The sequence below is a fragment of the Episyrphus balteatus genome, chromosome 1 (genome assembly GCF_945859705.1).
Source record: "Episyrphus balteatus chromosome 1, idEpiBalt1.1, whole genome shotgun sequence".
Taxonomy (NCBI): Eukaryota; Metazoa; Arthropoda; class Insecta; order Diptera; family Syrphidae; genus Episyrphus; species Episyrphus balteatus.
In genome coordinates, this window is record NC_079134.1 from 119,875,659 (window position 1) to 119,888,833 (window position 13,175).

The 13,175-nt window shown below is 32.4% G+C and overlaps 1 protein-coding gene across 6 annotated transcripts in view; it reads right to left on the bottom strand.

Moving 5' to 3' along the window:
• Positions 1-13,175, bottom strand: part of LOC129919486 (protein dead ringer) — a 65,740-nt gene that overhangs the window by 23,545 nt on the left and 29,020 nt on the right. For all 6 annotated transcript variants that reach the window (XM_056000381.1, XM_056000390.1, XM_056000414.1 and 3 more), the window contains one exon: positions 9,298-9,370. In XM_056000381.1, coding sequence (XP_055856356.1) covers positions 9,298-9,370 — 73 coding nt within the window. The remainder of the gene's footprint in view (positions 1-9,297; positions 9,371-13,175) is intronic.

Here is a 13,175-nt window from a genome sequence, read left to right on the forward strand (position 1 = left end):
AAATTATTCAAAACTACATAATTAATGAAAGCAATAAAAATTTCTATATAAACGATAAAAGCTTTTGTTTTTTTTGCTTACTACTATAAATATCTAAAAGAAATTCAATGCTTCATAAAAAAAAAATCAACTAATTCCTCTTCAATTTTAATTACTCTCGCAGACAGTCGGCTGTCTATTGTGGATCTTCCAAATAAAAAATAAAATCCATCATTCCCATGGACAAATCCAAATATTTGTGAAACTTAAAAAACACCTACAACAGAGGGGAACTTCTTCTTTGCTTTTTTTAATTATACGTTAAGATACTCTATCTAATTGTTTATTGTTTCACCTGATTGTATGATCCTGTAGCAGCAATGATAAAAATACCAACATCATTTTTCTCATATAAAAAAGAGATAGAAGAGAGACTTTTCTTTTTATTATCGATTAGCGATCGTTTTTATTGCATTTCTCATGTTTATTCTCAGCCTGACGCAATTAATCCTCGTATTGATGTTTTTTTTTTCTTTTTCTCAATTAAGTACACTGTATAGAAGACCTCTTTTCAACACTCTTCCCTTTGCCATACAAAACACTCGAAAGGCTGCGATGGAAGTAAATTTAAGTAAACTTAACAACAACAACAACAAAATAACAAAAAACGAATACGATCCCATTAACATTGTATCCAAAGAATTTTGTATAGATTTATTTCAGTTTTATTAGATAACATTTAGAGGATAGCATTTGTAGCTAAAAAAAAGTTATAACAAATGAATGAATCCGGACCATTAAAAAGTTTTTCTGTCGATAATTTCACTTGAATTTATTAAAACGAAACAAAAAACAACAAAACAAAAAAAAAAAAAAAAGAAGCAAAAGTTGGGCAATTTTCGATGTTATTTTCTCACATCAATTTTTTTTTTTTTTTTTTTTTGTATTTTTGAAGTTCGATTTTATGCCGGGGAAATCAATCAAATAAAATGATAGACATGTTGATTGAAGCAAAAAAGTAGTATAAACAAAGATACATTTAACGTACAGACATTATTGGGAGGTACATGTTGTACTACCTACAGACAACAAAAAAAAATCCTACCGATCAAATGTACGGCGAAGAGGCGAATGGGGCTCCTTCCGTCATCCTTTCCGACTTGGGGAAGAGAGAGAGCGTGGAAGAACAACACGCACATCTCAAATTAATGTAATCAAAATATTTTGAGAATATATTAGGCACATTCAACTGTCAGCTACCACCACCAACACACCGGCGGCAATAGCCAGCGCAGCGCAGCGAACGGCAGAAAGTTAAAGTACCTACCTTACATAAATTTTGACTTTTTTTTTTCAAAGGTAAATTGCTTTTACTTGTGATTGAGTGAGCGACCGATCTAGAAAACATTTATTGCAAAGAAAAAAACAACAAACACGAGAACATGCAATTTTACAACTTGTAACGATTTTTTGACAATGCTCTTATAAACAGATGATAACAAGTCTAATAAAATCTACAAAGTATTGAGCACTTCATAAAGTGTGACCGCGGCAGCAATAGCGACGGGCGAGCAATATTTTTCAATTAAAATGTTAATTTTAGAATGCTCACACCAAAATTCGATCCATCATCGAAGTGCGCACTGACAATATTTTACTTATTAACATCCCAGGCCGATTGGTTAGGGACTGACATTTTCTTAAGGAACAATTTTTGTGTACATATTTTTTAAAATTTGTTTCTTTTCTTATTTGTATGTACCTATTTCAATACCGAGTAAAAATGGAAATTTAATTTTTTAGGAACAAAATTTTTTTGTACGCCGAACCACAGCATTTTTCGCCGCACTATTTGTGCGGCTGTAGTTCGGCGAACAGCTAATTTTCGATTGTGGTATGTCTGTGCTTCAACGGTGGTTCGACGAAAAAGTATTTTTGATCGCGTTTCGGCGAACAAGTAATTTTTCATCCTAGTGCAGCTTAAATAATCATGCAGCGGTGGTTCGGGGGAGTTATATTTTTACTGAGGAGGACACTTTCAAAATATTTTCATATCCCGATCACCACGATCAAAAATACTTGTTTCACCGACAAGACACGAAGATTTTAGAAAAAAAAAACAAACAATTCGCTGCCAGTTCTAAGACCGGAACAAAAACAGTTTGAATCGTTAAAGGTTACCTACAGAAGAAACGACAGATCCATTTTTGACCAAATCTTCACACCGAGGAAAATCCTGGGGTCGAACTACGGCATACGTTCGTTAACGTTTTGACTATTGCTCTCTCTATTTAATCAGAAGAAAATGATAGAGACAAAAAGTGTCAATACGTTAACGAACGTATGCCGTAGTTCGACCCCTGGAAAAGACCACTGAGTTTCAAGTCGAAGCCCATCATCTTTTTATCGTCTATTTTAAACAGGAGTCAGGAAGTATTTATGGCTACTGCTGAGCTCGGGATCCCGGAGAAACTAATTCAAATGAGTTGCATGGAATTAATCACCACACAATGCAAAGTGCAACTAGGAGATAGCTCTTCAGAATATAAGTCAAAAACATGTACAGTAGAGAATTTCGACAAGAAGATGCCCTATCATTTGATTTCTTCAACCTTGCTCACAGCAATAACCGGACCCTAATTTAACAACACAATTCTCTAACAAGAAGACGCGCCTTCTTGAATAGAAGGCTCCAACTGAATGTTGAACGATCCGATAACAATAGGAAACATAAAATATGGCTTTATTTAATTGACCTCGAGTGTAAATATTCAATTATCTAAAATAAAAAAGCACCTATAGTACTAACTCAACAATTCTTGCTGAACGCCTGAACTAAACCACACAGTAGACAGCAGCGTCAATTGAAAGGACCCCAAAAAAAAAAAAAGTGAGTGACTAGTCTTCAAATTGGAATATTTCGTCCAAGTTCCAAGATAAACATGTGTTCATCATCGGATGTCATTCAAAAAATCAGAAACCGATCCGAAAATAGATCACTTTACGATTTCTCATTCTAATTCCACACTTTGTGCGTGGTTTGTTGCTTTGGAATAATTTTGTGGCACAGAGTAGTTTCGGAGAGTGCGGGAAATGAAAGCACCATCACAATGCAAATAAAATAATAATTATCCTGGGCCTGGTTGAATATGACAAGTTTCCGACTGCCATCAAGGCAGAGAGAGAGAGAGAGAGTATAGGTATATAGAGTTGAAGTTGAAGGCGCGCACCGAGCACAGCATAAATGAGCTCTAAAATGAATTGGATGCAGCACAGGGATCGTGCAATATTGTGATGTAGCATCAGCAAGCGCAGTGTTCATTCGCGCGGTCGGATACTAAAGTATGGATTTAGATTAATGAATCAACATCAGAGATGTGTTCTTAGTCAAGAGTTAATGTCTTTCTGATATCTTCTTTCCTATCAAGATGACGACGACCAAGACCAAGACGACCTAAGAAGACGGTATTGTGCAAAATAAAAAAAAAAAAAACAAAAAGACTTGAAGGAAAAGTTATGATTGAATGAAGGGCTCCTTGGTGGTGTATGTCTGCAATATGTCTGGAATAATGGATTTTAGTTTTTCATCTCGATTCTTTTTCTTTTAATCAATCACAAAATTTTCTGGCTCGACTCCTCTCCGTATAAGAGACGCGAATGCAATGTTTGTGTTGCTTAGTGCTGAACTTTGTGACTTTAGTTAAATAAATCATTTAATGGAATATGTGTCTTTGCAGATTGTCAGAAGAAAAATAATATAATGTATGTATGTAAAATCAAGTCTGAAGGGATTTATTTTTGAATCACTACTGTTCTGCTTAACTGATTTTTACAACAACAAGATTATATGAAAAAAAAAACGATTATATGAAAAAAAGAGACTAATATGAAACACTAAGTTCGGACTAAGAAATAAATTTTCCATCAAGTTTATAGAGAATTAATGTAATAAAAGAAATTGGATGCTTTTAACGCCTTTGAAAAGGTTAAGCACGCCGATCCAGAGCATAGCAAAAGACCCACCTTAGAACTGCAAAAAAAAAGTACTGAAGTCCCTTATACCAGGCCAACTATTTAGTCAGATAACGCAACTGAATCATATTAAAACAGATGTTACACAGGGAATTGTACAAGGGCCCATTCTTTTTTTACAAATTCCAGTGTTGAAATCATAAAACAAAACTACTTTTACAGAAATAGCAAAATTTTGATAACTGAAATATGGACTGTGAAGGCTACAGAAGAAATTATGAAATACATTCAATAATGGCAGAGATTGGAAGCAAAAATGACATATCAAGTTTTGTGACTCAAAACAAATCAACAAAATTTGAATTTATTTCAAAAAGTAACGTTTTCTTCTTCTTCTTCATATCTTTAAAATTTAATCAAAAAATCTACGCATAAGAACTCTACCAAATAAAATGCTAAGATATTTTCTAATTTTCACTATAATTCACTTTAGCTGCGGTAAAATGCAATTCTGAACGTCAAACGTTATCTACAGGGTGTCCCAAAAGTCAACGTGTCGATACTAAAACGTTAGATAAGGTACATTGCGACACTTATCAGATCATAATATGGGAATTTTGCTCACCTGAAACTCACAATAGGGCTGAATATTTCCCTAACAACCGTTAGAGAATGTAAACATTTTTCATTATTTTTAGAATATTGTTTCTATTGAAGTAGGAACCGAACAAGACATCAACAGCAGTATCGGCAAGATAAAGAATGCATTCTTTCAGCTTAAAGGATCGGGCACTTGGAAAGATACATCAACCCACAACAAGAACTCGATCACTCAAGAAGGCAGAAGAGTCAGAAGATCGAGAAGCTGTTGTCGGAGAACAGTCGATTAAGAGTCAGTGCAACTTGGGAAGCGCTGAAGCCTTGGAACCGCACACGCTGGCGCACAAGTCTAGTAGATGCCCTTTGACCTTAATAGGTCTGAGGACCTAAGTACCTTCTGAATGCCCAGTACGTGAGTTCAAACTTTTCAAACTCTTTCTGTATGTAGTCATTCCTACTCACTTCTACCACACACACCCCCCAAAGGATCACCCACGGACTTAATAGGTCTGAGAACATAAGTACTGAATTCCCAGTACGTTAAATCAGACTTCTTATTCTGCCTTTAGTCATTCCTAACTCACTCAACTTTGTTACAAATCTAGCTCAAGAGGTGTTCAGTTGAGCTCTAAATTACATTAAAATGGACCCTGGATACGACTACTCCCGAAAATAGTTACATTCTGTACTAATAATAAAATTCTGTGTAAATTTGTACATATTCGAATTGAGGTCGCTTTTGACTATGTGTGCAGAAAATTTAAGTTTCCGTTTTTTTTGTTTTCAAATAAGTGAAAATGAACGATTTCGACAACTTTTACAGGCAGCACTTTAGCATAATTTTGTTCATTAGCATACAATTATGAACCAAAAATTTGCAAAGGGTGCAGAAATAGTTGTAATCAAACAATCAACTCTTTTCTGTTATCTGATTCCAAAACATAGAAGTTTTTCAAATCCAATTTGACGTTAGCAGTACTGTAAAGCTTATTTGGCACAAAATTACAGAGCTTAGGATTTTCGCAACAGTTTAATTTTTTTTTTCAGAACACCGAAAGTCAGTAAAAATAACAAGTCAGTAGCGACATCGAAAAGCTGAAGGAATAAAAATTTGCACTGAATTATTTTTCTTTAATTAGGTACATTGAACACAATTAAATGCAGTTCCATATAAAATTTTTCAAAATTAAGATTTTAAGAAACAGCCTAATGTAGATGTTTGTTTCTAGTTTTGCTTAAAAAACAATTCATCATTTTTTAATTATTTTTTTTTTTTTTTCAATTCGTGAGTTGAAGCTCAAGGTAGATTATACAAACTCATCACCCAACAAGGACCGAAGATTGCTAAATAAAAAAAAAAAAAAAATTCTATATTGTCTGGACGGTTTAATTATTGCACTTCAAAAGAAAATATGCTTCCCCTATTTTTTTTTGTTGCACCACCTCCTGTTGAAATCTAATACCTACCAATGCATTATTGTAATTAAAGGTACTAATAAACCCACAGTTGATTTTGCGTGCAATATATTCCTTCAACAACAACAAAAAGAAAGAACAAAAAAGAAATATTAAAAGCGAATCTTTAGCACTAGTTGTGCATTTTCAACATACTCATGCTAAGCAATCTATTTCATATTTCCATATTACTCCCCTGTTAAATACCAACTTGGCCATTGCACTTGTTCTGAGAGTCTGATCCGATCCGACGCGATACTAACTTCTTTACTTATTTTTCACTTGAAAGTCATAAAATTCTTATATTTTTGTATTTTGTTTTGTTAAAAAAAAAAAATAAACTACATAAATATGAACAAAGAAATCATGAACACATATTCAACATAAAGTAAGTTACACAAATCATATTTAGAGACTTTAAGAGAGGGGGAGAAGGAAATCGAGAGGCTTATGACATTTTTATGATTTCTTGGCTTCAAATGAAAACTGATATCAACTATGTCTGATATGTGAATGAGAGTCGATGACGGCAAACAAAAAATTAAAAAACAAAAAAGTTGTGAAACATAATGACAACTTGAGGACAGCCATTTAAAGAAAATATGAAAATAATAACAAAATCAAACAATCAATTAAGGTAAAAAAAATTAAATTACAGAAGCAAAAGCCTTGACGATATGGTGTTGGTTGATGGGGGATCTCCCCCCGACTTATAGGCTGCATTTTATATAGTTACATAAATATTTAAAAAAAAATTTATTGATTATTATAGTTGTTTGTTTGTCTCTTTGAATAAAATGCGAAAGACAGACAAAGCTCTTTCGATAATTTTATTAATAATAAAATTCACACAAGTCGTGCAGGTGGTGTCAACCCTGTTAAAAATGAGAAGTGTATTATATGACAGGGGTTGATGACATGGTAGGTAAAGAATATTTTATTTATTTTATTTTTATCCGGTGCGTTATGAAATCAATAAAATAAAAACAATCAAAAAATTAAGCTAAAGACGTAAACTTAATTTGACCTTTTGATGATCTCCTTTTTAAAGAAAGTTTTGCTGATATCAGAACTCCAAGGTTCTCTTTTTTATTAATAAAAAAAATACACTTCTGTATGGATTTGTATTCTAAAATCTGCATTCAGTTTTTCAACAAAAAAAAATAATTGTATGGACAATAAACAAGTATTCAATAACTCACCCCAAAACCTTAAGTGTCTTCCAGAATAGCTTTTAAATATTTCTTTCGGATTTATTTTTTCTTAATTTTTAGTCCAAATCGAGCCAAATTTCTTGCAGATATTTCAGATATTTGTAATTTTTATTGCTTGCAATTATCGACCAAAATTTTGAAACTAATTTTGAATTTGGATGTGATTATAAAAGATTTTTTTTTTCACTAAACAAATTTTACTGAATATTAATTTCAAATTGAAAATCCAAAGTATACTGAAAAAATATATTTGACTTAAAAACTAAAGTGAAGGTTTTGACTTTACAAAAATTAATAACAGGTTAAAGTTTTTTTTGTTTTGTTTTGTTTGCCTTTTTTATAAAATTTTGAATTTCCTTTAATTTGCTTTTTAAATTTTTCGCCAAACAAACTGGAAGAATTGGACTTATGAGAAAGGCATTTTTTAAAAATTAAGCTCACATTTAATTTCTAATGGACATAACTGTTCTTTTCCAGTTTACGTTGAAGGACTTTAATAGGTAGGTACAAGTTTCTTATTTGTTTGCAAAACTAAATTCAAATTTTACTTTGTTAATAACATTTGTAATGTCAAACACGAAATAAAAACTGCATTCAGACTCATATAAAACTGGAAAGTTCTTGAGTAACTGTTTCTGGTGGGTAACTTTTTGTTTTTTCGGGTTCTAAACACGAATATGAAGTTGTCCAACAAAATTTTTCACGAGAAATGACTGCGAAAAAGAACTGTTTTTTTGCTTTTTAAATTGGTGTATTATAAATGTATATGCATATTTAAAAAGGGATGTTACTTAGCAAAAAAAAAAAAGTTATGTAGAATTGAAGAAAACAAAATTAAAAACATTTTATGAAGTAACCATTTGTTTGTAGGGTTATGGGTTCCGTTTTAGACAGACAAGCAAATAACATACATTAAGAGAATTGTCGGCATTTAAAAGTTCTAATTTTATTTGTGGTTTAGACATATAATGTTTTCACTTTTCTATTCTGTTATTTTTGTATTTTACATTTGATAAATTAGCATAAATTAAATAAAATGGGAATACACCCCAACCCCATTAAGCTTATCTTTCTACATTAAATCTTTATGAACTGAACCAAATTCACATAAATATACTCAAATCAAAATTAACTTAAAAAACTAACTTTGAATAAAGTAAACTAGCCTAAACTTAAAAAAAAATGTTTATCTTATAACAAACCCGAAATATGAATTGCAAGTGGGTGATGAATTTGATTTGCAAATTAATGAATTTACTTTGCAGAATGGTAAATTCAATTTGCAAAAGTGTGCGATCAATGTATAAACCTGTATCGCCTTGCCAGGAGTTAACAAGTTTTGAATATATTTCTGTTACGAGTAAGTTGTTAAAAAAAAGTTGGGAAAAAAACGAACTTTAGATTGGAATATGTCAAAAACTCAAGCTATTGAATTTAAAATCAGATTAAATTCGTAATCATCAACTTTCATTTAGTGGAAAACAGTTTATATAAACAAAAAACTCATATTAAACCAATCCATTTTGAGATTTTGAAATCAGAAATAGTTTACAAATGAGACCAAAACTGTTATTTCGTACATTGAAAGTACACTTGAAACTAAGCATTCTTCGGACATCCAAAGCTATTTGTTTTAACCCTTGGAAAACGTTCAACACGCTCTACGGGAGCGACGAATTCGTGTCAGCGTTTTTATTCGCTTATTAACTTAGTAATGTACATCTTAATCATACATCAAAATCTATGGAGTAATTTTTAATGAGACAAGTACCAACAAAACTAACGTCCAAAAATGCATGAATATTTTAAATATGTATGAAATATAGGAAAAATGAAGAAAAAATAAAAAACCAATGTCAACAACCTCATTTTCATTGAAGCGTAAAGCTTATATTTTTATAATAATTCTCAATCCCACGATATTTATAAGAACAATTAGGCAAATATATTTTATTTCCAGTTTTATAAAATCACAAATTTCTATTTTTCTGATAAAATATTTATAGAAAAATAAATATTCCCATACCCAATTTTTACCACAATTTACATCAAAATTAGAAAAAATAAAGAAACTTACCTCTTTTTTGCATGAAAGAAAACAAGTCATCAAGAAACTCTTTACGTTTCGGGTCATCATTGATTTCATAGAGCTAAAAAGAAACAAACAAAATTACATTATTATCATTTTTTCACAAAAAAAAAAAAAAAAAAAAAAACAAAATGAAAAAGAATAGGTAAAGGTACACAATTATTTTACAAAGATAACCGGATAATAATACCATGTTTACTAATTGGAATATAACAAACCCTCTATAACAACTGGCTTACCCTAAAGGAAGGTATATTTCCAAGGACTATGCCAACCACACATTTTGTGTCAACACCAATCTGACCTTACCATTGAAGACGAGTGGTCGTTGTGGCAGATCTGATCTGCCGATAACCCTCTTTTGTGCTAATATAATCGCCCGGTAAATCCCTTAACACCTATATAAAGTGTTACAATGCAAGCTAGATCTTCAAAAAGGGCATGCGCCGACTGTTCAATGAGCTCACACAAAACAAAAAACAAAACAAAATCCCTCGTCACCATATAACAGGCCCTGGGGGCAAAAGCAAAATAAGTATTCTAAGCAAACAAAAGCATTTTCCCAAGTCGGTATCTACTACCTATCTATTTTTGTATCATTCAGACTCTCTATGAGGTGATACCCATTGATCATTTTCATTGTGCTGAAGCTGAACCGACAGAGAGATGAGGGGAGTGAAATATTTTGACTTTCCTGTTCATAAAATTTTACAAAACAACAAAAACAAGAGTTTGGTTGCTCAATCTCAAATCTCAATCACAGAGACATATAAAAATCGCACATCAAGCAAGATGGAATTTTTGTATCTTAAAGATATCTTTCTTAATCACTTTTTTGGTTTGGAGAGTAGATACATACATATATACGAACGAATTTATATCCCGTCGAATGTTGTGCACGATTTGAACAGATTGATGTAGTATCGCGATTATTCAAACTTCTCGAAATGCATTAAATCGCCAAGTCTATAACCTAGAAAACCATATGTTCCTCGGTTTTGATTGATTCCAATTTACCACGCCCATCACGCAATTCCAAATAAACTGCAAAAACCATGCCGCACTCGGCACTATATACCTCCAACGTATCTGTTTGGTGCTGGCTGGACCCCTTTAGCTTTAATCCTGATTACATTACAAGCCGTTCACTGTGCCACCACTCATTAATGGCTCTCTCTCCTGGTGATCAGATGGATGGCAAGAGTTTTGTGTGTTTGTGTGAGTGAACATGGTTCTAGAGTTCGCTCCTCCCAGGGATTTATGGCCATATCCACCTGAATTGATGGAACCATAAAACAGCCGGCACTCGTCTTTGCTTTGCAGCACAACAACCCATCGTCCACAATATATGTCTAACAATATTAACCGCCGCTGCCATGCCGCGGCGCGGCCAACGTATCCTTCCATAAATTTAAATTAAAAACAAAACTTATTTAAAAAAAATCCAATCACAAAATGGTATATATTCAAGTTGTGTGTGTACCATGGAGGTATTATAGGTAGTTGTAGTTCACATTTGGTTAAGTTTTGTTAGTGCTATGGCCTGAAGGGCTATGAAACAGACCCTAAGTTGGTTGAAAACGGCCCTTTTATGACGTTTCCTTACTTTCAACTCTTTCACCTCTTATTCATCGTCTTCGAAAGGAAGGTATATATATTGTAATTTTCATTGCGAATTATGAGGGCGTCAATCCGCCTATCACAGCTTTATGTACGGGCGAATTTATGTGATGAATTTGGCTTACCTAGCCTCTGTCCGTCTGGTGTGGTAAAAATTTTAATTTAAATGAAAATTGTAACCTTTCGAAATTGTATGCGTATATATTTAATAGTTATCTTATTCTGCTGTTGCCGCGTTTTATGAATTAGGGGTTGTAAAAAGCACAGGCTACACTATTTACCTGCAATGATTTGAATTAAAATGACATCAAATAGAGAAAACGGAAAAAAAAAATAGCTTCACAGTTTGTCTGGAACTACACCCAGAGAAAAAACGCATAGTAATTTTTAATCCGTTCTACATTGAATCAATGGTGAAAAATATATTCATTAATTTTCTAAAAAGTAGTCCTATGCTTAAGTTACAGTTTGTCACATCAATTTTTATAAGTGAGATGGCACAGTGGTAAAGCACAAGCTTGTCAACCCAGGTATAGCAGGTTCGATCCCCAGCGGATGCCAGTTTTACTTTTTTTAATTTTTTTAATGTGTGAACAACTTTGATTTAATGTGTGAACAACTTTGATTTAAAGTGTGCTACTTTGATTCAATCATTTTCCACTTTAGGCTAAAAATGTAGTGATTTTCCATTGATTCAAAGTGGTTTAGATTGATTTTACGTTGTTTTTTGGCTCAGTGTACAAAGCTTTATCATTGTATGAAAATTCTCCAGAGGGTCCTTTGACATTAATATTGCCTTTATGATATGACCAATAACTATATATCCAATGGCTCAGTCTTAGTGGTCAAATTTGGCATTATCAGTTGATTTTTAAATACAATAAGGAATCTAGAGCTTGCGTGCCAAATTATTTCAGTTCACCATTGTTTGCCAATGTTATTTTGATTTTAAAAGATTTACTTTACAGGCTACCAACTTCACCGAAAATGTGAATACAAAATTTTTTAAATGTCCTCGTATCGAGCCATTTGATGATGTGCACTTTTGTTCATCTTTGAATCAAAATTCCAACAAAAATTGGACCGATTTTACCTTTTGAAGGGAAAATATCTAAACAATTATTTTTTAAATACTCAATTTCGACAAAATTGACGAAATTCGACGAGCAATATTTTAAACCTGAACATGTTCACTATATTCTATATGCAACCTGTCAGAATACAATAACTTAATAAGTTTCGCAGATAGCCGTTCAATGCCAAATGAGAAAGAGAATGTTAGTGATTTTACTTAAATCAAAAAAAGTCAGCCAAAGTATCTAAGGGACATAATAACCAATTTTTATTTTTGGGGCTAATGTCCCACTTGACCTCCAAACCTTATAGAACTTAACTAGAAAATCTTGGGAAATTGTCCTTAATTTCTCAATAAATATCTAAAACCTTGCAAATGAATAAAAGGTTCTTTTAGTTGACTTAGAGTAAAGGCCAGTAAAATGGTTTACAATGGGATAAAGGTCCTAAAATATCTTCTTTCCGTTAGGCATTTTACATGGTCAAAGTTCACCAAAACTTATATGTTTTTTAAAATCACTAAGGCGAAATTCATAGTCGTCACTCAAGTTGAGAAATATCTTAAGTTCATTCATTATCTCTGCAGTAAACGTCTGAGGAGGCTTTCTTACTTGAGAAAACGCTTGATTTTTTTTCAGTCAGTTGACATTAAAACGCAAGTGTCATTGCGAGATTTTTTTTAATTTCATAATAAAATAAATAAATCGCGAATATTATTTTTAGTTGTGCGAGTGAGACGACGAATTCAAATCAAACCTATGGCGAATTATTAAAAAGATGTATTTTTGATGATAGTTAATTCAAATCAGTCAAATCTTCGAGTTTGAGAAAAAAATTTCCTCAAGACAAGATTATTCTTTACTCAAGCGACAGCCCTATTTTCAATTCCCTTGAGCGATTACTTGAAATATTTCTCAACTTACTGGAGTAAGTAACTCGAGTAACGACTATGAATTCCGCTTTTAGTTTCAGAAAAAAAAAATACATAAGGGGTATTCAAGATTCGATGCAAATGGTCTTGTTTCGTTGTAAAAGTGCAAAAGTTCAACATTTTCTTAAAATAAAACAACCAAATATACAGACTACAATTTTTTTTACACTTTTGCACTTTTGCTATACCCTAACCCTATTGCAAAAATAAAATACAATGGTGCAAAATTTGTTTGTTGTAG